A 25,038-nucleotide genomic window follows, 5' to 3' on the forward strand; every position below is an offset into this window, starting at 1 on the left:
TCATTATCAAGCATGATACAAAAGTCAACGCTTAAAACAAGATAGACCAAGCATGGTGGTTCATGCCTATAATCCCAGCACTTTGGGAGGCCAAGGCAGGAGGAATGCTTCAGGCCAAGAGTTTGAGACCAGCCTGGGCAACTTAGTGAGACTCCACCTCTAAATAAAAAAGAAAACAAAAAGGATAATCAGAGGAAGTTTCCCTTCCTATCATCATCTCCCAGTTACTAGCCAGCCTACCTCCATCATCTCCCAGTTACTGGCCTGTCTGCCTCCATTTTAACCTCCTTCAGTCCTTCCTTTGCAGCCAGAGTCAATGTTTCAAACTGCCAATCTGGCTGTGTTATTTCCCTACCTAAGCCTTTCAGTGGCCCCTCATCGCTCCCAGGATAAAGTGTGCGTTCCTTAGCAAAGCACGTGAGGTCCCCGCCTAACCCCAATCTGGGTCCTGCCTACTTCTAGCCCTACATCTTCCCCACACCCTGCTGTACCTACACAATCCACAAAAACACAACTCTAAGCTACCAACAGGCCCTCTGCCTGGATTCCTTTCTCACCCCCCTGGGAAGGCTTCCTGGACTAGACCTGGCTGGATTAATTGGGTGGCCCCTTCTCAAGGTGCCCGGAGCACCTCCTGCTTATCGCCAGCAGGAGATTAACCACAGGTTATTTTCGACAAAGGTGTCAAGGTGAAGATAGCTTTCTCGACAAATGGTGCTGGAAAAGTGGATATCTAGATCTATATCTAAAAATGAGCCTCAGCCGGGCACAGTGGCTCCCGCCAGTAATCCCAGCACTTTGGGAGGCCAAGGCCAGTGGATCACTTGAGGCCAGGAGTTCAAGACCAGCCTGACCAACATGTTGAAACCCTGTCTCTACTAAAAATGCAAAAGTTAGCCAGGTGTTGTGGTGGGTGCCTGTAATGCCAGCTACTCAGGAGGCTGAGGCAGGAGAATCACTTGAACCCAGGAGGCAGAGGTTGCAGTGAGCCAAGATCATGCAACTGCACTCCTGCCTGGGCAACAGAGCAAGACTACATCTTAAATAAATAAATAAGACCCTTGATTCTTACCTCACACCACACATAAAAATTAGTTTGAGTGTATCATAGACCTAAACGAAAAGCCAAAACTATGCAATTCTAGAAGAAAATATACGAGAAAATCTTTGCAACCTCACCTTAAGGTAGGCAATCAAGGCAAATGTTTAATAAATTGGATGCTGTCACAATTAGAAACTTTGGCTCTTTGAAACATAAATTAGGAAAATGAAAAAACAGGTGGTGTGGTGGCTCACACCCATATTCCCAGCATTCTGGGAAGCTGAGGCAGTAGGATCACTTGAGCCCAGGAGTTCAAGACCAGCCTGAGCAACAGAGGGAGCCCTCATCTCTACTAAAAATAAAAAATGGAAATAAAAATAATTAGCCAGGTATGGTGGCATATGCCTATCATTTCAGCTACTCAGGAGGCTGAGGTGGGAGGATCACTTGAGCCCAAGAGTTCCAGGTTGCATTTAGCTACAATTATACCACCGCACTCCAGCCCGGGAGACAGCATGAGACCCGGTCTCATGGAAAAAAAGAAAATGAAAAGACAAACCATAGAATGCTATGGGCTCTCATACATTGCTGGTGGTAATGTAAAATAACATGACCACTTTGAAAAACAATTTCTCACCAGGCAGTCGGGTGCGGTGGCTCACGCCTGTAATCCCAGCACTTTGGGAGGCCAAGGCAATCCCAGCACTTTGGGAGGCCGAGGCGGATGGATCACGAGGTCAGGAGTTCAAGACCAGCCTGACCAACATGGTGAAACCCCGTCTCTACTAAAAATACAGAAATTAGCCAGGGGTGGTGGCACGTGCCTGTAATCCCAGCTACTCAAGAGGCTGAGGCAGGAGAATCGCTTAAACCCAGGAGGTGGAGGTTACAGTGAGCTGAGATTGTGCCACTGTACTCCAGCCTGGGCCACAGAGTGAGACTCCATCTCAAAAAAAAAAAAAAAAAAAAAAAGACTCACCATGCAACCAAGCCATCACACCTACTTCCAGGCATTTTTACCCAAGAGGAATGAAATATATGTATATCCCAAAACCTTTCTAGGAAGGCTTAAGTCAGTTTTATTTGCAATGCCTTCAAACTGGAAACAACCCAGATATCCAACAACAGCCTCCGCATCCTCCTTTGGGACCCTGAGAGGAGGCCTCCCCACCAGCCCAGCTTGGCCAGCTTTAGTCCATCCATCAATGTCCGAATGGACAAACAGCCTGTGGTATATCCATACAATGGAATATTACTCACCAGTGATAAGGAGGGAACTTGATACACACTCTAGTAAATACTTGAAATTTTAGGTTGCTTCAGTGTCCATTTTGAGTATAGGGTTAACAATTTCATACTAGAAGCATGGCTTAGTCACCTTGGATACCGTTTCCAGCTCTCTGCCTCCTCCCAGTTCCTCAACACATTCCATTCGGATATCTGGTCCTACGTAGCCACCTACGGGGAACTGCCTCCCTGTGGGACAGATACATACAACCTACTAGACTCACCCCACTGACGCCCACACCCTGCATGGACTATGCAGATACGCCCCAGTGGCCACTCCTAAGTCACAAGGTGGCCCCACGGGACTCCAGTCTGCTGGCTCCAGGTGAACCAATTAGAGCGCCCCTTGGAAAACTGCTTGAGTAATGCCCTGGGTTCCAATAAAAGCCTCAGCCCACAGGTGCGTCTCTCTCTGGCTGCCCCCAACGACGATTGTGTACAGTGTCCCCAAGACCTTCCCGATGGCCCTCAGTGTGCCCTCTCCCTCTGTGGGTAAGTAATAGACCGCTTCTGTAGTTCCTGTGTTTCGTTGTGTTGCCTGCTGTGTGTCGTCCCTGACTGAGACGCTCAAACCTAACGTTTTCCCTAGTCAGGACTTTTCCTAGACAGCAGCTATCTTGGTAGGAATAAAGTAGGAATAAAGTTCAGACAAGAACCACAAGGGGATCTGCCAGGATAAATATGTCTCCTGGGAGAGGGACACCTGGTCACAGGTCAGCCAGGATACAGAGGTGCCCCATGAAAGGCCCACTGCAAACACCCACGACCAAATCCCAGGAGCCCGTCGGGGCACAGTCGGCCTTTACAGCGGCTCTCCAGGGAGGCCTCAAGACTAACGCAGAGGAAAATACAACACACACATGCCACATGGGTGACTCTCAGCTGCATTGTGCTAAGCGAAGAAAGCCAGGTACAAAAGACCACACAGTGAATGGTTCTCCTTGTGTGCAATTCTGTCAAAGGCAAAGGGCAGTGACGGAAATCAGATGAGCAGTTGTCTGGAGCCAGGGTCGAAGGGAGGTGACGGATTAGCTGCAAAGGGGCAGGAGGGTACTTTCGGGAGGAGAGGACGTCTTAAGCTGGGGGGAGGCTAGCCTGGTGGTTTCATGTGTCAAAAGTCATGGAACTGGGCCGGGCATGGTGGCGGGGCCTGTGGTCCCAGATACTCGGGAGGCTGAGGCAGGAGGATCGCTGGAGCCCAGAAGTTCAAGGCTGCAGTGAGCCGAGATCGTGCCACTGCACTCCAGCCTGGGCGACACAGACCCTGTCTCTGAAAAATAACAGAAAAAATTCATAGAACTGCATATTTCCATGTACTGTACTTAAATTTTCTGGTATTTATCGTAGGTATATCATACCTCATATCTCAATAAACTCGTCGTTTTTAATGTGAGGGTTGCTATGGGGCATGGAGGGCGATCGGGCTCCCGACCCTGGGGAGCAGCGTCGGGGTCGGGGGCGGCGGGGAGGTCTGGCCCTGCGGCTCGGCCTCGCCGGGGCTCCTGCAGCGCTCTCCCGCCAGGGGGCAGCGTCGGGCCGGCGGCGCGGGCGGGAAGCTCACGCTGAGGGGCCGCGGGGTGCGGTCTTCCCCCTGCGTGGTGAGGGGCCGCGGGGTGCGGTCTTCCCCCTGCGTGGTGAGGGGCCGCGGGGTGCGGTCTTCCCCCTGCGTGGTGAGGGGCCGCGGGGTGCGGTCTTCCCCTGCGTGGTGAGGGGCCGCGGGGCGCCGTCTTCCCCCCGCGCAGCCCGCAGCGCGAGGCCACCGGGTAGGACATGGGTGCCCGCGCGTCGTGGCGCCCCGTCCCGGGAGGGAGTCTGGCTCCCGGGCCGTGGCTCTCAGTCCACGCGGCGGCCTCCCTGCAGCCCCCTAGGGCCCGTCGCCCGTCCCCGCCTGCGGAACGCGGGGGGCAGCACGGCCCGCGCCCGGTCACCCGAGCCTGCTCCCCGGCGCCGCGTGGCCTGTCAGTCCCGTCAGCCTCGCTGTGCCGACCCCGGGCGCCTCCACGATGGCTCGGGGCCCACCGAGTGCCTGGATGCACGAGGCGCCCCCTGGCGACCGGCCCGCCGACCCCACAGGCACAGGCTGAGGAGAGCGAACCGCCGCGCCTGCCCCGCGCGCCGACGCCGACCCCTCCCGGGCGCGCCTCCCCGCGGACGCCGCTCGCGCGCAGGGAGAGGCCCTGGGGTCCGCTCGGAGCGGCGCCTGCGGGCGTGGGCCCCGGTCGGCGTCCTGCGGGGGTCGCGGCTGTTCTCTCAGCCTCCTCGCGACTTCACTCTCCTGTCAGGCCTGGGGACACCCCACACCCGCCGACCACTGCGGGGCTCGGCAGCCTCCCTGTGCGCCCAGTCACTTGTCATGAGTGACTCCATTTTGAGGCGTTTCGGGCCACGAAGCAGGGCCGTGGGCCGCACTCCCGGTCCGCGCGTGGAAGCGGGGCGGCGGCGGCGGAGCTCCCCGCCACGGAGAACCCCGAACCAGAGAAGTGTGGCCTGGGTTTTGGTGTAGGAGCCCCTGGCGCTGAAAGGCTGTTCCCAGGCGCGGCTCGCCGAGGAGCGGAAGCCGGGGAGGGAGCCGTCCCCCCTGGCGTTGCCCGGCCCGAGGGACAGCGGCGCCCCCGGGACCCTCCCCAGCGTGGCCCCAGCTCGCCCCGGGACCGCGGGGCCAGGCCGGGCGGGAGCGCGGGGACGTACACGGGGCCCCGCCCGCGCTGCTCCTCCCTCCCGGCCGGCCGGGTGCGGGCGACGGTGGCCCCAGTCTCCGCGCGGCTGAGGCGCCCCCGGCCGCTCCCACGGCCTCGCCTCCGCCCTTCGGTCCCGCCGCCTCCGGGGCCGCCTGGGACCCTGGCCCCCGCCGGGCAGGACGCCGCCAGCGCTGCAGGCGCAGCCCGGAGGCCGCGCGGGTGAGTCGGTGCGCAGCCCCAGCGGCCCCAGAGCAGCGGGTGCGGGGAGGGCGCGCGGACCGCAGTCGGCTCCGTTCCCACCTTGCGCGCAGCCGGGAAACCAGCAGGCCCAGCCTCTAGGGAGGCGGGCAGGGGAGCTGGGGGCCGCCCCCACGTTCTCGCGGGCACCTGTCCCTAGGCCGGGATCCGCTGGCTCGGAGCCCTGACCCTCCCCGGACCTAGGGGGACGGGGGCAGCGGTGACATTTGCCCAGGAAGGGCAGCCGTGGGTAAACTCCAGTCCAGAGCAGGGTCTGGGCCCAGGTTGAGGCCTGGGGTTGAATCCGCTTCTGCTAGCGGCGGGTGTTCTCAGGGAGGCCCATAACCGCACTGGGTCTTAGTCCCCCCAGGCATGAAACAGGAACAGGGCGAGCAGCAGAAACCGCGCGACGCTGCAAAGCGCTGAGCCCGAAGCCGAGAAGAATCTCGGCTCCTGGCCTTGGAGGTTGCACTTCGGGCCAGGCCAGCACTCCCAGGATGAGAGGATGGCCTCCTGGCCCAGGGCTGGCGTGGGGGCGCGGACAAGGCAACGCGACCCTGCCAGGGAGCACCCAGCGCTCTGGTTGGTGGTCAGGGGGCCTTTGCCTGGGACTCACAGTGTGACGAGGAAAATTCTGTAATGAGGACATTTCTCATCATTCCTTCTCAAAAGTCATTCGTCAGCCCCAGACATCTTTGCCTCGGAAAACTGGGAACCACTTTCAAAATCCTTAACACCCCCATCTCCTGCTACAGAGCGGAGTCCCCACTTTGCAGAGGCGCACTGCAAGGTCGCAGATTGTTAAATGGTGCGCCCTCCTTCATGAAGATGCCTTGCTCTCTTTCACTCTCTTTATGTGTGTTTAATGTTGTGTCTTGCGTTCTCTGTGAAGCAAAGGAGAAACATGGGCCCTTTCAGGCAACCGGAGGAAGAAGGCGGCCAGCATCAGATCTTCCCATGCTTGAAGGTGGAGCACCCTGCAGGGCTTACCGCAGCCCTCAGGGTCAAAGTGAGGATGCAATGCAGCACCAAAAGGCAAATGTACTCTGGAGAGCCACTCTCACCTTGTACCCCTGGAGTAGACCCCGAGGACTGGAGGACTGGAACAAGATCTTAGCCCTGAGGGCGGGAGAAGCAGCCTTTGATGGTTGCACAGGGGCCCGGCTTTTCCCGAAGTCTTAAAGCCTGCTCCAAATGCCAGATTCAGAGAAAGGGGCCGAACCTTGGGCCCGCCGCCCTCTCCCGTAAGCCGTGACCCAGCAGCTTTGTTAGGAAGTTTCTATATGAAGGTAGGCACCTTTCTTGGAATGAGCCACACGCGATGGCTCTGCCATTCCGGACGGTGCTCGTTCACCGCTGTGCCTGGAGCAGACACGGTTCTGCGCACACAGCTGGGCGCCGGAGAAACTTGAGGTACCAAAAGCGGGCCCAGGCCCTCGGACTCAGCGAGCTGGACACGTGTCCCCATCACCCGCGGCTGGCAGGAGCAGCGTTTCTACTCCCTTCCCTCCCCTCCTCTCCTCCCGCCCCACAGATGTGCTGTCTTTCCCGGCCTCCCCCCCGCGCCCAGCACAGTGGTTTCTGCTTGGCTGTTCCCCTGTCTCCGAGATGGTCTCTCCTTGTGCTTGCCCTACACATTCTCTCACGCGCGCGGAATGCCCCTGTCCGCGTGGTTGTCAACCTTCTCTCCTCTTTCCCCACAGTCCAAGACTCGGCCCTGTCCCTTCATTCTAAAGCCTTCCACTTACGAGCCCTCCCGAGGACCGACCCCCAGGAGGCCGCTGGAGATGCAGGATTTGGACCCGCGCCTGACCTGCACCCTGATAGATCCCTCTGAATGAATGAATGGATGAATGAATGAATGAATCAGCAGGCTGCATCCTGATTAGGTTAAGGTGAGTCATTGCCACGCTTGGCGTTGGCTCCGCCCCCTGAGATAAAAGGCGAGAGGTAGCCACATGGAAAGCTCCTCCAGTGGGGTCTCAGACTGGAGAGCCTCCAGCGGGCGGGTATTCCCTAGAGCTTCCGTGTTTGTTATTGTTATGGTGGATGGCCCAGTATGTTGCCACCACCTCCGGAAGACCTCCTGCTCTGACCTTGACAGATAGACCGTAGTGGGCCCGCCCAGGCTGGACTCGAGGGCCTGAGATGAATCTCAAAGGGATTCCATGCCTGGGAGACCTCAGCCAAGCAGGGCAGGGAAATAATCAGACAACTGTCAGTGCTGGCGCCTGCAGAGTTTTGCATAGGGTCCTTCAGAGGGAGGGTTAGGGAAGGCTTCTTGGGGGTTAGGGCAGTTAAGCAAAATGGATAAAGAAAGCAACCACTTACATCTGCGTATTTTCTTCATTTCATCTTCACAGCAGCCCTGAGATAGGCACTGGTTTACAGCTGAGGTATAAACTGGGGTTCAGAGAGATTGAGTGCTTTCACCATGAACAAGTGACAGAGCAAGGACTTGAACCAGGTTACTTGATGCCACCGCCAGTCTTAACCTCCATGTTGTTAGCATATTAAGCAAGTGAAACCATGTGAGCCAAGAAATTGGGGTGAGAAACAGCACAGAATAGAGAAGGCTGCAAAAAGGTGTGATGTTTCTGGAGCACCGAATGCTACTCACAGACACATGAGTGGAGATGGGAAGGGAACACTGGATGCCGTGGGGGGCCTTGTCAGCCACAGTAAGGAATGTGGACCTGGTCCTGAGGGTGGTGAGGGGATGGCCCCCCACCCAGTAGTTTCTCACAGGGGAGCGATTCAGCCTCTCTGCCGCAGTCAGGAGGAAGGATGCAGTGAGAGGGAAAGTGGAGAGGCGGGTGGCGGTGCAGTCTACTCCAGGTCATGCTTCTTAACATCTCCCTCATTATTCATACACGAAAATGACTGCTATTGTATGACACACTGGTTAACAAAGGAGGGGGCTGCTTGCAGATGGAAACAACAAACCCAGGGGCTCCAGCCATCTGAAGATTCTGCACAGCCAGCCACCCCTAAGGCTGAGAAATCCCAGGCACATATACACCAGTCACAGCATACCTGGACTCAGATAATGACAGTGGAGAATGAGGAACAAGAACTGGGTTCAAGGGATAATTAGCAAGCAGCGTTTGCATTACATAGCGAAGGGACAACGGAGGAGGGAGATAGTCCATGGGATTCTGGACTAAATTGGGCAAATGGTATGACTGGTTAGGCTTTGTGTCCCCGCCCCAATCTCATCTTGAATTGTAATCCCCAAGTGTTGTAGGAGAGACCTGGTGGGAAGGGATCAGATCACGGGGCAGTTTCTCCCATGCTGTTCTCATGATAATGAGGGAGTTCTCCTGAGATCTGATGGTTACATAAGCATCCGCCGTTTCCTCCACTCACACTCTCTCCTGCCACCTTGTGAAGAAGGTGCCTGCTTCCCCTCCACTATGACTGTCAGTTTCCTGAAACCTCCCCAGCAATGTAGAATGGGAGTCAATTAAACCTCTTTATTTAGAAATCACCCAGTCTTGGGCGGATCTTTAGAGCAGTGTGAGAAGGGATTAATGCAGTAAATTGGTACCAGGAGTTTGGGACACTAATACATGGTAGTTCCCTCATTGCTGCAGGGAGCATGGGGGCAGGGCTTGTTCCAGGGAAGGTGATGAGTTCTGTTGGGCTGCCCTGTGTTTGAAGTAGGTACAGAAGCCTAACAGGCAGTGGAGCAGGGCACTGGAGTCAAGCAGACTGGGTCCAACTTCCAGCTTCACCAACTTACTAGTTCCATTACCTTTTGCAAAAAGCCTGTTCATTTGTCTGTATGACAGGGATAAGAATAGGTTTATAGAGGCTGAGGTGGGAGGATTGCTAAAGCCTGGGAGGCAGAGGTTGCAGTGAGCTGAGATCACACCACTGCACTCCAGCCTGGGTGATAGAGTGAGACCTTGTCTTTAAAAAAAAAAAAAAAAAAAAGGATAGGGTTATAGACTTATTGTGATACTTAAATAAGATAAGGTACAGAGCCTGGAAGGTAATATGTATCTAATAAATGGCAGTGCTAGACTGGGTGCAATGGCTTATGCCTATAATCCCAGCACCTTGGGAGGCCGAGGCAGGCAGATCATGAGGTAGGAGTTTGAGACCAGCCTGGCCAAAATGGTGAAACCCCATCTCTACTCAAAATACAAAAATTATCCAGGCATGGTGGCACATGCCTGTAGTCCCAGCTACTCAGGAGGCTGAGGCAGAAGAATTGCTTGAACCTGGGAGACAAATGTTGCAGTGAGCCGAGATTGTGCCACTGCACCTAGCCTGGGCAATAAGCAAGACTCCATCTCAAAAAAATTAAAAAATGGTAGTGCTGTTATTATTGTTATACTATCCCTTATTATTATCAGTAAATCTGAAGCTCATAAAAGAAGCAATTTCAGAAGGCATCAAGTAGAAATGGAAACCATGAGAATCAATGAGATGATCCAAAAAGAGTATACATGGAGGACATTGAAGACCAGGAGCATTGACATTTAAGGGGTGGACACAGGAAAAGGAGTCTAAGAACAAATGGCCAGAGGAGGAGGAAAGCTGTGAGAGCCCGTGGAAGCCACGTGTAGCAGCCACACAGCTGATCCTCTGCCTCCTTCCTCCTTCCTGACGGAACCTGTTGTCAGGGTAAGCTCCCACAGTCCCAGCTCCAAGCCAGGAGGTGAGTCTTCATCAGTAATCTCATTTCCCTTGCCAGTGACTGGTTTGGGAACGTGTACTTGATGCAGTTCTGTTCGCACTTGATAGAAAGTCTGCTGGGGAACTTCTGGAAAAGATTTCCTTGATCTTAAAAAGAAATGCAGGTGCAAATCAAAACCACAATGAGATACCACTTCACACCCACTGAGATGGCTGGAATCCAAAAGTCAGATAACAAGTGTTGGTCAGAACGTCACACATTTCTGGTAGGAATGTAAAATGATACAGCCACTTTGGAAAACAACCTGGAAGTTTCCCCAAGTGATTAAACATAGAGTTACCACAGGATACAGGGACTTTACTCCTAGATATATACCAAGAGAAATGAAGACATATGTCCACGAATAAACTTGTGCACAAAAGTTTATAGTAACACTGTTTACAATATAGCCAAAACATGAAACAACTCAGAGGTTCATCAATAGATGAATGGACACACAAAATGTGGTATATCCACACAATGGGATAGCACTTGGCCATAAAAAGTAAGGACGTACTGATACCTGCTACAACACGGATGAACCATGAAAACATTCTGCTAAGTGAAAGAAGCCAGCCACAAAGGCCTACAGACTGAAGGGGGCCTGCCCCTCCACACCTGTGGGTATTTATCGCAAGGTAGAGACAAGAGACTGAGAAAAGAAATAAGACACAGAGACAAAGTATAGAGGAAGAAAAGTGGGCCCAGGGGACTGGCGCTCAGCAAGTGAGACCTGCACCGGCGCTGGTCTCTGAGTTCCCTCATTCTTGATTGATCACTAGCTCTACTATCTCGGCGAGGGGGATGTGGCTGGTGTATAGGGTAATGGTGGGGAGAGGGTCAGCAGGAAAACATGTGAACCAAAGACTCTGTGTCATAAATAAGTTTAAGGAAAGGTGCTGTGCCCAGATGTGCACATAGGCTAGATTGATGTTTAACTTTACGTAAACACCTTAGTGCAGTAAAGAGCAGTATTGCCACCAGCATGTCTCATCTCCAGCCATAGGGTGGTTTTCTCCTAACAGTAAATAGAATGTACGATCGGGTTTTACACCAAGACATTCCATTCCCAGGGATGAGCAGGAGACAGAAGCTTTCCTCTTATCTCAACTGTAAAGAGGCCTTCCTCTTGCACTAATCCTCCTCAGCACAGACCCTTTATGGGTGTCGGGCTGGGGGACTGTAAAGTCTTTCCCTTCCCACAAGGCCATATCTCAGGCTGTCTCAGTCGGGGGAAACCTGGACAATACCCAGGCTTTCTCGGGCAGAGGTCCCTGTGGCTTTCCGCAGCGCATTGTGTCCCTGGTTAATCGAGAATGGAGAATGGTGATGACTTTTACCAAGCATACTGCCTGCAGACACATTTTTAACAAAGCACATCCTGCACAGCCCTAAATCCATTAAACCTTGAGTCAATACAGCACATGTTTCTGTGAGCACAGGGTTGGGGTTACGGTTACAGATTAACAGCATTTCAAAGCTGAATAATTTTTCTTAGTACAGATCAAAATGCAGTTTCTTATGTCTTCCTTTTTCTACGTAGACACAGTAACAGTCTGATCTCTCTTTTCCCCACACAGAGCTTATGATTTCATTCATATGGAAGTTCAGATAGGGAACTCTATAGAGACAGAGTTCTATAGAGACAGAACTCTATAGAGACATTAGTGGTTTCCAGAGTCTGGGGTGGTGGATGAGGATGGGAGGTGATAAATAAAGGATATGGGGTTCTTCTTGAGTGATGAAAATTTCTAGAATTGACTGTGGTGATGGTTGCACCTGCCTACGAATATACCAAAAACCACTGAATTGTACACTTTAAATGAGTTGCATGGTGTATTAATTATATTTCAATAAACCTGTTTTAAAAAGAGACAGCCTCAAAAATACAGACACTTCTCAGTGTTGGCATGTCTGGATGGGATGGCTGGAACTGAGGATTATGTCCACACAGAGAGAAAGGCAGCATCAAGGCTGACCTGAGAAGCGGCAAGGGACTCTGGCAGTACCAAGCCTGGCTGCTTTTTTATGTGACATGATGAATTGTTTCCTGCTTTTTCTTTTAAGAGATGGGGATCTTGCTATGTTGCCAGGCTGACCTTCAACTCCTGGGGTCAAGCAGTCCTCCTGCCTCTGCCTCCCAAGTAGCTGGGACTACAGGGATGCACCGCCACGCCTGGCAACATGATGAACTGTTGAAGCCAGCTTGCATTGTTTTTGTTGTTGTTGTTTGCAAACAACTAAGTGTTTTATGCAAAAAGGAGTTAATATAGGGAATTAGCTGCTTACAAAACCTTTGGAAGTGCTGAGTGATCAAGCTGTAGGCTGAATCCCCAGGAATGACTGCAAAACTGACCAGCGGAGCTACTGCTTCTGTCCCCTGTCAGGAAAGTGGGGACTCAGGAGACCAACACTGGAACTATTACATTCAAGAACACAGCACTTTATTTATGACTCAGGGTTGGAAAGCCATTGCCAAAGCACCACAGCCGCCTGTCAACAGTACCCAACGAAGCCAGTGAATAAACATGGAATACTACTTCAGAAACTGTATCCATCTCCTATACCTTACTTGCTAGAAGAAAACAGTCAAAGCAGCAGGACGATGGTATTGATTTGACTTCCACCTTCCAGATGTCTCTCATTTAATGACCAACTTCTTTACTCTTTATTCCTACTTCCGTCTCAGATCTTGTATCTGGAACCATTATTCCTTCTGCCTGATATATATTCTTTATAATTTTCTGAAGATCTGCCTCCCACAGTGCTGGGATTACAGGCGTAAGCCCCCGCGCCTGGCCTAACAGTGTTTTCTTGAGTGATAGGAACTGCATGTAATTTCTGTTTTCCCCTTTTGGCTTATTGCACTTTTTACTTTTTCTACAACAATCTTGTATTATGTTTATGACTAGAAAAAAAAAATAAAGGTTGTTAAACAGGACACAAGTGGAAAGTTGTCCTTGAATTATAAAAAGAATAAAGTGCTGAAAATAACTAAAATGCTGGATAAGATAGTATGTAAGCCTAATAAAACGTAAGTAATACTTGGGCATGAAGACAGGGACTTAGAGAAGTATGCGAAGCGCAGGAGCCAGATTTGGACTTGAGGACACATACAAAACTGTGAATTTGAGAGCCTCCTTGGCTTCCGCATTATGCAAACCACTGGCCACTTCAGGCCCCTACATTGCTTGCCATTTGACAGCAGGGACCCCTTCCACTATTCCTATCTCCTTTTAGGGTGTCTTACTGTACTGTAAAGGCTGGGAAACAAAAAACTATTTTGGTAGATACCCTCAAAGTTGGGTTATGCAAATTAGGTTTTCAGAACTTGGTCCTGCTTCTCAGGACTAGCAGGACGGAAGATAAAGCCTACTGCCCGCCAAGAGGGAAGCCTAACAGGAGACTCCCCCCAAACTGTGACTCTAGAGGGCCATGTTCCAACATAAGGGTGGCCTAAGAAATAAATTTGGCCAGGCACGGTGGCTCACGCCTCAAGAGTTCGAGGTGGCTCAGGAGTTTGAGACCAGCCTGGCCAACATGGTGAAACCCCGTCTCTACTAAAAATACAAAATTAGCCAGGCGTGGTGGTAACTGCCTGTAATCCCAGCTACTCGGGAGGCTGAGGCAGGAGAATTGCTTGAACCCGGAAGGCAGAGGTTGCAGTGAGCCAAGATCGCGCCATTGCACTCTAGCCTGGGCGACAGAGCAAGACTCCATCCTGGAAAAAAAAAAAAAAAATGAAAGAAAAAAATTATTCCATCCCTACGGGACTGAAAGGAAAACTGCCCTTGTTGGATCCTGATGCTAATCAAATTGAGCTGGGGGTGGGATATCTCCTTTCAGAATTTGTAATCATAAGCCTGCCCTCATGAATTTACATGACCAGGCACTATTCCCCTTCCTAAAAGATAAGCAAACACACACACACACACACACACGAACCTGGAGCCAAAAATTTGATTAGAAATGGTCCTAGGCTTGTAATGCCCACAGTTACCTGAAAGAAGCAAGTGTAAATCCTTTCAAGTGGAACTCAGAAATTTGCCTTCATCCCTGACCTCAAAGAATTCCCACAGTAATATTCCAAAGAAAATGAGCAGCCCCTAAATAAAATAATTCACTAAATATACAAATAAACAGGGCACTATGAGTGAGATCCAGCAGAAACAAGACAGCGGATTCAGACCCAGACTTTAGATGCTGGAGTTATCAAACCTAGTATATCCAACAAGTATGTTTGGTATCATTTAATAAATAAAAGAGTCTTGAAATATCATAAAAGAGCAAGCAGATGTGGAAAAACACAAACAACTTGTAGAAATGAAAAATATAACAACTGAAATTTAAAACTCGAGACAGGTTTAACATCTAGATACAGCTGAAATGATTAGAGACATGGACGATAGAACAGAACTTACCCGACATATAGCCAAGAGAGCTAAAGATATGGAAAATATGAAATAGAACTTAAAGAGACATGGAAGATAGACTGAGAAGGTCTATGATATGGTTTGGCTGTGTCTTCACTCAAATCTCATCTGGAATTACAGCTCCCATAATTCCCATGTGTTGTGGGAGGGACCTGGTGGAGGTTGATTGAATTATGGTGGTGGTTTCCCTCCTACTCTTCTCATGATAGTGAATACGTCTCACAAGATCTGATGGTTTTATAAGCAGAAACCCCCTTTGCTTGCTTCTCATTCGTTTGCTTCTCATTTGCTTTTTGCCTGCTGCCATGTAAGACGTGCCTTTGCCTTCCACCATGATCGTGAGGCCTCCCCAGCCACGTGGAACTGTGAGTCCATTAAACCTCTTTTTCTTTATAAATTGCCCAGTTTCGGGTGTGTCTTAATCAGCAGCACACAGTCTAATGGACTACTTTCTATAAATGACAAAGGGTCCTAATCCACAGGTTTGAGAAGCCAAAACATTTTCAACTGTAATAAATAAAAAGAAATGTGCACCCAGAATCATCATAGTGAAGACACATAACATAGTATGCTAACTACTAAAATATTAAATAATATATGGCATTTTATAGCATATTGGAAACTGAGTATATGTAACTTTCAAACTGTTAGAGGGAAAAGAGAAGAAAAATTATTCCAAAAGAAGGCAAAAAAGGACAAAAAAAATTAAAAAAACAAGAAAAGTGAGCACAAAATAAGATGGTAGAAATAAATGTATCAATAATAACACTAAATTGGCCAGGTGCAGTGGTTCACATCTGTAATTCTAGCATTTTGGGAGGCCAAGGTGGGCAGATCATCTGAGGTCAGGAGTTCGAGACCAGCATGGCCAACATGGCAAAACCCTGTCTCTCCTAAAAATACAAAAATTAGGGAGCCATGGTGGCAGGCGCCTGTAGTCCCAGCTACTTGGGAGGCTGAGGCAGGAGAATCTCTTGAACCCAGGAGGCAGAGGTTGCAGTGAGCCAAGATCACACCACTGCACTCCAGCCTGGGCAACAGAGCGAGACTATCTGGAAAAAATAATAAAAATAATAGAAAGAAACGAAAAGGGTGGGAAATGATGTACCAGGTAAATACTGAATTTCCAAAAAGTGTGTATAGCAAATTAATATCAGGCAAAATACATTTTAGGACAAAACAGAACTAGAGATTAAAAGATAACTATATAATGATAAGATATTCAATTTTCCAATAAGGCATAACAATTATAAACTTCTACAAATATAATAATATAGCTTCACAAATGAACTAAAATTGACAGAATTAAAGGATATGGGGTTCTTCTTGAGTGATGAAAATTTCTAAAATTGACTGTGGTGATGGTTGTACCTGCCTACGAATATACCAAAAACCACTGAATTGTACACTTTAAATGAGTTGCATGGTGTATTAATTATATTTCAATAAACCTGTTTTAAAAAGAGACAGCCTCAAAAATACAGACACTTCTCAGTGTTGGCATGTCTGGATGGGATGGCTGGAACTGAGGATTATGTCCACACAGAGAGAAAGGCAGCATCAAGGCTGACCTGAGAAGCGGCAAGGGACCCTGGCAGTACCAAGCCTGGCTGCTTTTTTATGTGACATGATGAATTGTTTCCTGCTTTTTCTTTTAAGAGATGGGGGTCTTGCTATGTTGCCAGGCTGACCTTCAACTCCTGGGGTCAAGCAGTCCTCCTGCCTCTGCCTCCCAAGTAGCCGGGACTACAGGGGTGCACCACCACGCCCGGCAACATGATGAACTGTTGAAGCCAGCTTGCATTGTTTTTGTTGTTGTTGTTTGCAAACAACTAAGTGTTTTATGCAAAAAGGAGTTAATATAGGGAATTAGCTGCTTACAAAACCTTTGGAAGTGCTGAGTCATCAAGCTGTAGGCTAAATCCCCAGGAATGACTCCTAGAACACTGCAAAACTGACCAACGGAGCTACTGCTTCTGTCCCCTGTCAGGAAAGTGGGTAGGAGCTGGTGATCAGGATGGGACGGCAATACCCAGATTTGTTGGGCACCCTAGTCCTTCTTGCAAATATCACATTGAGCAAATGTCATATTTAGACCCTGTATAAGTCAGGGTTCTCCAGAGAAACAGAAATAATAGGGAATTGGCTGTATCATTTACTATGAAAATTGGGTCATGCAATTATGGGGGCTGGTGAAGTCCCACAGTCTGACACCTGCAAGCTGGAGAACCAGGAAAGCTGGTGATTTAATTCAGTCCAGGTCGGGAGCCTTAGAAACAGAGGAGCCTGCAGTGTAACTCCCAGGCCTAGTCTGACTGCCCGAGAACCTGATTCGGGGAGGTGGGCTGTGGGGCACTGGTGTGAGACACAGAGTCTGAAGGCCCACAAACCAGGAGCACTGTTGTCTGAGGGCAGGAGAAGACGGCTGTTCCAGCTGAAGAGAACGCAGATTCACCTGTCCTCCACGTGTTTGTTTTATTCAGACCCTCAGTGGGTTGGATCATGCCCACCACGCTGGTGCAGCTGATCTTCTTCACTTAGTCTGTCAATTCAAAGGTTAATCTCAGCCGGGCGCAGTGGCTCACGCCTGTAATCCCAGGACTTTGGGAGGCCAAAGTGGGCGGATCATGAGGTCAGGAGTTCGAGACCAGTCTGACCAACATGGTGAAACCCCATCTCTACTAAAAATACAAAAATTAGCCGGGCGTGGTGGCACCTGCCTATAATCCCAGGTCCTCAGGAGGCTGAGGCAGAGAATCACTTGGACCCAGGAGGTGGAGGTTGCAGTGAGCCACTGCACTCCAGCCTGGGTGACAGAGCAAGACTTCATCTCAAAACAAACAAACAAACCAAAAAAGACAAACAAAGGCTAATCTCTTCCTGAAATACCCTTCTAGACACTGCTAGAAATAACGTTCTAGCAGCTATCTGGGTACAGACTCCTTAGCAAATATGGTCAGCAAGTAATCGAGTTACTCACCAGAGGCCTCCGTTCCCATCTGTAAAACAAGGATACCGAGACCCACTGCCCCAGGCTGTGGAAAGGATTCAATGAAATATGCATGTCAAGTGCCTGGCAGTCAGTGGGCATTTAGTATAAAGTAGCTATTGTTATTATTGTCATTTTTATTAAATGATAGATCCATTTTTAGTTTGTTCAGACAGTTGGGTATATTGTAATTTACATCGTGATAACCAACAAGTGTTTTCCTCAACAGATGCAGATCTGTGGATCCAGCGTGGCATCTGTAGCAGCTGGGACATCATTCCAGGTTTTGGGCCCGGTGTGTTGGCAACAACTGGATCTGAAGATGGCAGTCAGGGTGCTTTGGGGTGGCCTCGGCCTGCTCCGAGTGCTGTGGTGTCTCCTTCCGCAGACGGGCTATGTGCACCCAGATGAGTTCTTCCAGTCACCTGAGGTGATGGCAGGTAAAACTCCACACGTGTTGCTAAGACAAGTTGCAGCAGAGTCTGGTTGGGAAGCTGACGGGAGACTTTGCGGGGAGGGAGTAGTGTGTCTGTGCAGATAAGTAGTAAATCCACAAGCAGCGCAGCAGCCTGTCTCTCTGCGGTAAGAACTTGGACGTGGGGACTTCATATCTCCTTCCCGAGTGGTGACACTGACCATCTGGGTGATGCTAAGAAACCACCAGTCTCTTTAACGTATGCCTGCTTGGACAAACCATACAGGTTATTGAGAATGAGAGAGAATGAGAGCTGTGTTGGTGAGAATGAGAGCTGTGTCATTGGTGAGAATGAGAGCTGTGTTGGTGAGAATGAGAGCTGTGTTGGTGAGAATGAGAGCTGTGTTGTTGGTGAGAATGAGAGCTGTGTTGTTGGTGAGAATGAGAGCTGTGTTGTTGGTGGAAATGAGAGCTGTGTTGGTGAGAATGAGAGCTGTGTTGGTGAGAATGAGAGCTGTGTTGTTGGTAATAATGGGAGCTGTGTTGTTGGTGATAATGGGAGCTGTGTTGGTGAGAATGGGAGCTGTGTTGTTGGTGAGAATGGGAGCTGTGTTGTTGGTGGGAATGAGAGCTGTGTTGGTGAGAATGAGAGCTGTGTTGTTGGTGGAAATGAGAGCTGTGTTGGTGAGAATGAGAGCTGTGTTGTTGGTGAGAATGAGAGCTGTGTCGTTGGTGAGAATGACAGCTGTGTTGGTGAGAATGAGAGCTGTGTTGGTGGGAATGAGAGCTGTGTTGGTGAGAATGAGAGCTGTGTTGGTGGGAATGGGAGCTGTGTCGTTGGTGAGAATGAGAGCTGTGTCGGTGAGAATGAGAGCTGTGTTGGTGAGAATGAGAGCTGTGTTGGTGAGAATGAGAGCTGTGTTGGTGAGAATGAGAGCTGTGTTGGTGGGAATGGGAGCTGTGTTGGGCTTCCCAGTGGAACACTTTTACAGCTGGGCTTCCCCAGTGTTTGGCAAGAGCTTCCATAGGGCTGTGATCTGAGATGATGAAACTTCTGTAGATTCAAGTGAGGGGTGAGGGAACCCGGACCTGGGACACACAGTTGCCTGTTAGGTGGTGTAGTTGAGGATAGTTGCCTTGCCCGTGCCATCTCACCCAAAGGCCTTGAGGCTTTTCAGATGTGATGGGCATGTGGCTTCATCCTCATGGTTCAAGATGGCTGCTTGAGCTCCAGCCATCACGTCTACATGCAGTCTTTCCGCCAACAAAGGAGAAGGCATTCCTTCTTTCTTTAAGGTCATATTTTGAAGGTCGCATGCTGTTTGCCCATTTCTATCGCACTGGGCAGAATGTATCATGAGACCACACCTAGCTGCTAAGGACGCTAAAAATTATAGTCTTTCTGTCTGAGCAAGCACCCAGCTAAAGAGCCAAAGGGGTCGGATGCGGAGGCTTTCGCCTGTAATCCCAGCACTGTGGCCTCCGGAGGCTCTCGCTGGTAATCCCAGCACTGTGGGAGGCCGAGGCAGGGGGATCACCTGAGGTCAGAAGCAGAGGCTCTCGCTGGTAATCCCAGCACTGTGGGAGGCCGAGGCAGGCGGATCACCTGAGGTCAGGAGTTTGAGACCAGTCTGGCCAACATGATAAAACCCCATCTCTATTAAAAATACAAGAAATTAGCTGGGCATGGTGGCAGGTGCCTGTAATCCCAGCTACTTGGGAGGCTGAGGCAGGAGAATCGCTTGAACTCAGGAGGCGGAGGTTGCAGTGAGCTGAGATTGTGCCATTGCACTCCAGCCTGGGCAACAGAGTGAAACTCCATCTCAAAAAAGAGTCTAAGGAAGGAGGAGGGAATAGGTATTTTGGAGGCACCAGCTTTCTTTGCCACAGGGCTCAACAGGTGAATTTGTTTTTTAGTTAAAAGGCTTATCTTCTTTCCCTCACATGTTTTTTTTTTAACCAGAAAAACACCCAGATAGATTTGATCCTGGATTTTGCCTCCCTTTCACCATCTAACATAGACAGATAAAACAGCTGAAAGGCTGGAGAAATAAGTAGCAGAACCAAAGAACCTGAATGATCCCCAGGCTGTATAATCAGCTCGAAACAGCCAGCAGGTGATCAAGCAGGAGACGCTGTGAACAACGAGGCTTGGAGTGGAGCTGCCCCCTCACCCCCCACCCTCAGAGCTCTGATGTGGAGCTCCCCCTCACCCCCACCCTCAGAGCTCTGGCACAGGTTACAGACCAGGCAGCAAGTATTTCTTAAATTATGTAAGTACTACTTGGATATATTCTTCTTATAAAAAATTTAAGTATCATAGTCAGGGCACAGTGGCTCAGGCCTGTAATCCCAGCACTTTAGGAGGCTGAGGCGGGTGGATCATTTGAGGTCAGGGGTTGGAGACCAGGCTAGCCAACGTGGTGAAACCCCATCTCTACTGAAAATACAAAAATCATCCGGGTGCAGTGACAGGCGCCTGTAATTCCAGCTACTCAGGAGGCTGAGGCAGGAGAATCGCTTAAACCCAGGACGTGGAGGTTGCAGTGAGCCGAGATAGCGCCACTGCACTCCAGCCTGGGCGACAGAGTGAGACTCTTAAAAAAAAAAAAAAAAAAATTAAGTATCATAAGACTACACATAAATCACCTCTGACATAACCCCAATGGCTCAGCCCCTCCCCCTCTTCTCTCCCCCCATCTCCTGATAACAATCATCAGAGATGGGGCTCTGACTCTGATTTTTGAGATCTTGGAACCCTGAGAAGAGGTTAGGCCTCCCCCAACCTGCCCGCCTCCCACACACTCTTCCCAGGACACACAGCCGCCTCATCTCCCAGGGAGGTACCTCCTGCCCTCTGCCCTCTGAGCTCCCCTGCACTCATTTCTGCTGCTGCGTGACAAATCATCAAAATCCCAGCAGCTTAAAACTGCACCCATTCGTGAGTTCACGATCAGAAGTGCGGCATGGGCTCTCTGCTCACAAGGTGGACATCAGCGTATGGACTGGGCTGAGTTCTTGTCTGGAAGCTGTCTAATCCTAGCAGAATCTAGCTCATTTCGGCTGTGGAACCTATGGTGCGGTTTCCTTGCTCTTAGCTTACAGAGGCTACCCACATTCCTAGCCAATGGCCTCTTCCATCTTTAAGCCGGCAGTGGCATGTCAAATCCTTCTTATACTTTGAATCTGACTGCCCCTTCTGCATCCAGCTGATGAAAACTCTGTTATTAAAATATTGTCGTGATTAGGTCGGCCCACCGCATCGTCTCCCTGTTTTACAGTCAGTGCTCCTGTATGTCATAACCTAATCACAGGAGTACATTCCATCCTGGGGGCCAGGTGCAGTGGCTCAAACCTGTAATCCCAGCACCATAAGAGGCTGAGGTGGAAGAATCGCTTGAAGTCAGGAGTCTGAGATCAGCCTCAGTAACACAGCAAGAGCAATGATCTCGCCACTGCACTCCAGCCTGGGTGACAGAGACCCAGCAAGGAAGGGAGGAAGGGAAAGGAAGGAACAGGAAGGAACGGGAAGGAACGGGAAGGGAAGGAAGGGAAGGACGGGAAAGGAAGGAATGGGAAGGGAAAGAAGGGAGGGGAAGGGAAAGAAGGGAAGGGAAGGAAGGAGGGAGAGAGGGAGGGAAGGGAAGGGAGGGAAGGCAGGGAGGGAGGGAAAAATCCATCCAGGGCACAGTCCCAGGATTATGCAGGGCACACACACCAAGGGGTGGAAATGCTGGGTGCCATCCTAGGATTTTGCCCACTACATCCCTGAGCTTGGTACTGGCTCAGCTCTGCCTCTCCTTCTCTGCAGAGGACATCCTGGGCGTGCAGGCCACCCGGCCCTGGGAGTTTTACCCCAGCAGCCCCTGCCGCACAGTGGTCTTCCCCCTGCTGACCTCCGGCTCTACCTTCTGGCTGCTCAGGCTCTGGGGAGAGCTGGGGCCGTGGCCTGGCCTGGTGAGTAGCTATGCGCTGCTGGTGGGGCCGCGGCTCCTCCTCGCTGCCCTTTCCTTCGCTCTGGACGGGGTTGTGTACCACCTGGCCCCACTGTTGGGGGCGGATCGCTGGAATGCCCTGGCCCTGCTCTCTGGTTCCTACGTCACCCTGGTCTTCTACACAAGGACCTTCTCCAACACCATTGAGGGACTCCTCTTCGCGTGGCTGCTGGTGCTGGTATCCCCCCATGTAATGTGGGGCCCTACATGCAAGGAGCCTGTGCCGGGTCCATGGTGGCACAGCTGGCTTCTTGGAGGCATCGTGACTGCTGGCTTCTTCAACCGGCCCACCTTTCTGGCCTTCGCTGTGGTCCCTCTCTACCTCTGGGGCACTCGTGGAGCCACAAACCCTGGCTTGAAGTCCCTGACCCGGGAGGCCCTGGTGCTGCTCCCTGGGGCGGCCCTCACAGCAGTGGTGTTTGTGGCCATGGACAGCTGGTATTTCTCCAGCCCTGCTACATCCAGGACCCTTGTCCTTACACCTGTCAACTTCTTGCACTACAACCTGAATCCCCAAAACCTGGCCAGGCATGGCACGCATGTGCGGCTCACTCACCTGGCAGTCAACGGCTTCCTGCTCTTTGGGGTGCTGCATGCCCAGGCCCTGCAGGCCGCGTGGCAACAGCTGCAAGCTGGCCTCCAGGCCTCTTTACAAATGGGCCTCCTGAGGGCACTGGGTGCCCGGAGCCTGCTGTCCAGCCCCAGGTCCTATCTCCTTCTCCTCTACTTCATGCCCCTAGCCCTGCTGTCTGCCTTTAGCCACCAGGAGGCTCGGTTCCTGATTCCCCTCCTGGTCCCCCTAGTCCTGCTTTGTAGTCCACAGACCCAACCTGTGCCTTGGAAGGGCACCGTGGTCCTCTTCAATGCCCTCGGTGCCTTCTTCTTCGGCTGCCTGCATCAGGGGGGCCTAGTACCTGGCCTGGAGTACCTGGAGCAGGTGGTCCATGCCCCTGTGCTCCCAAGCGCACCCACCCACTACACACTCCTCTTCACTCACACCTACATGCCCCCCCGGCACCTCCTCCGCCTGCCAGGCCTGGGGGCACCCGTGGAGGTGGTGGACATGGGTGGGACTGAGGACTGGATCCTGTGCCAAGCCCTGAAAAGCTTTACCAGACAACCAGCCTGCCAAGTGGCTGGTGGGCCATGGCTCTGCCGCCTCTTTGTGGTGACCCCTGGTACCACCAGGGGTGCCGTGGAGAAGTGCAGCTTCCCCTTCAAGAATGAAACACTTGTATTTCCCCATCTAACCCTGGAGGATCCACCAGCCCTGTCATCCTTGCTGAGTGGGGCTTGGAGGGACCACCTCAGTCTTCACATCGTGGAGTTGGGGGAAGAAACCTGACAATATGACAGGGCACCCACCGCCCACGATTCAGCCATAGAAGTTGCTGCCCCACCTTCTACTTGGGTAGCTGGGCTGGGACGCGGGGACAGGGCCCAGGTTCTCCTTCACGACTCCCACTGCTGCCTCTCCTGGGCACGGCTGTTAGCTGTTCTGCCTTCTGGGTGAGCTGGCACTCCTCTCCCTGAGACCAAAGATCTGACCTGTCAGTCTCGATGTCAAGGTCCCCAAAGAACCAGGTGTAAGTGATGACACCTGTCGGTTCCTGCCCTACTGCTTCCAGCCACTGTGATGTTTGAAATATATAATAGTACCTGGTTGGGAAAAAGAATGAACTGCCAGTGACATTCCCCAGCGACCTCTCCCAAACTTCCCATGATGCCTTGCCCTTGCTGTCATGACAACCTCTGGCTTCCTGAGACCCATCTGCCTATCCAAATAATGTGGAAGTCAGTGTGATGAAGTATAGAGAACAGGTGGCCCAGATCCAGGGGACCCAACTTCTAGCCCCTTGGTCTGTCACCCCCTCGCTGTGTGATCTTGAGAAAGCCCCTTCCACTCTCCCACCCCACTTCCCAGTCTGTTGGGATCAGAGGATGTTTGAGGTGTCTGCCAGCTAACATCGTGCCATTCCTGGAATCCACAGTACACGTCCCCTGCCTTGACAGGCACAGCTCTCACAAAGCTCTTTAAGCATGGAAGTGGGAGTTGTGTTGTACTTCATGGCCCTCTGATGCCTGCTGTCTCAGTGTTTGGTTATTGTGCAAACAAGTAATGTTTGAAATATATAATTGCACCTGGAGATTTTCTCCCTACTTTCTTTTACTCCTGTTCCTGAGAAGTGGTGGGAAACTCTCCAGCCATTTCTGCACCTTGTCCTTAAGAGTCATTCTCCTGACTGGGCGTGGTGGCTCACACCTGTAATCCCAGTACTTTGAGAGGCCAAGGCAGGCAGATCTCAAGGTCAGGAGTTGAGACCAGCCTGACCAACATGGTGAAACCCCATCTCTACTAAAAATACAAAAATTAGCTGGGTGTGGTAGCGGGCACCTGTAATCCCAGCTGCTCAGGAGGCTGAGGCAGAATTGCTTGAACCCAGGAGGCGGAGGTTGCAGTGAGCCGAGATCGCGCCACTGCACTCCCGCCTGGGAGACACAGCAAGACGGTCTTGGGGGGGAAAAAAAAAAAAGTCATTCTCCCAGATTAGGGAACCAGACGTTCTCCCTCCTTAGAAGAACTGTGGGTCTCAAGCCCTCCCATCCTGCCCCAGAGAGCAGGGAACACACCATGCTCAGCTAGTGTCTGGTTACCAGCCTCAATTTTTCCGATGGCTTCAAGCTTCTAGATTGCATGATTATCTGTGTTGCCTAATTAGAAATGATCAGATCCGGGTGTGGTGGCTCACACCAGTAATCCCAGCACTTTGGGAGGCAGAAGCAGGAGAACTGCTTGAGACCAGGCGTTCAGGACCAGCCTTCAACCAAAAAACACAAAACAAAATTGTGGCTGGGCACGGTGGCTCATGCCTGTAATCCCAGCACTTTGGGAGGCTGAGGCAGGCAGATCACAAGGTCAGGAGATCAAGACCATCCTGACCAACATGGTGAAGCTCCATTTCTACTAAAATACAAAAAACTAGCCAGGCATGGTGGCACACATCTGTAGTCCCAGCTGCTCGGGAGTATGAGGCAGGGGAATCACTTGAACCCGGGAGGTGGAGGTTGCAGTGAGCCGAGATCACGCCACTGCACTCCAGCCTGGTGACAAAGTAAGACTCTGTCTCAAAAACAAACAAAAAAAAACCTGTTTATAATTAGCTGCGCATAGTGTCATGGGCCTGTAATCCCAGCTACTTGGGAAACCCAGGGAGGAAGTTCCATCACTTGGCCCAACAGGTTGAGGTTGCAGTGACAGCTAGTATCATGCCACT

The 25,038-nt window shown here is 51.2% G+C and overlaps 1 protein-coding gene across 4 annotated transcripts; it reads left to right on the forward strand.

Annotated features, from left to right (window-relative positions):
* The first annotated feature begins 4,830 nt into the window (after window positions 1-4,830).
* On the forward strand, window positions 4,831-23,910 carry PIGZ (phosphatidylinositol glycan anchor biosynthesis class Z). 4 transcript variants are annotated; one of them, XM_073023774.1, is made up of 5 exons: window positions 4,831-5,226; window positions 6,948-7,139; window positions 9,609-14,729; window positions 17,583-17,793; window positions 21,580-23,910. In XM_073023774.1, the coding sequence occupies exons 3-5, from the start codon at window positions 14,697-14,699 to the stop codon at window positions 23,106-23,108; spliced, it is 1,773 nt and encodes a 590-aa protein (XP_072879875.1). In that variant the 5' UTR covers window positions 4,831-5,226; window positions 6,948-7,139; window positions 9,609-14,696; the 3' UTR covers window positions 23,109-23,910. The 4 variants fall into 4 exon arrangements, with proteins under 4 accessions (XP_072879875.1, XP_008007822.3, XP_072879874.1 ...); XM_008009631.3 differs by having other exon boundaries at window positions 14,677-14,729; XM_073023773.1 differs by having other exon boundaries at window positions 6,948-14,729.
* The last annotated feature ends 1,128 nt before the right edge of the window (window positions 23,911-25,038 follow it).

The sequence above is a fragment of the Chlorocebus sabaeus genome, chromosome 15 (assembly GCF_047675955.1).
Source record: "Chlorocebus sabaeus isolate Y175 chromosome 15, mChlSab1.0.hap1, whole genome shotgun sequence".
Classification (NCBI taxonomy): Eukaryota; Metazoa; Chordata; class Mammalia; order Primates; family Cercopithecidae; genus Chlorocebus; species Chlorocebus sabaeus.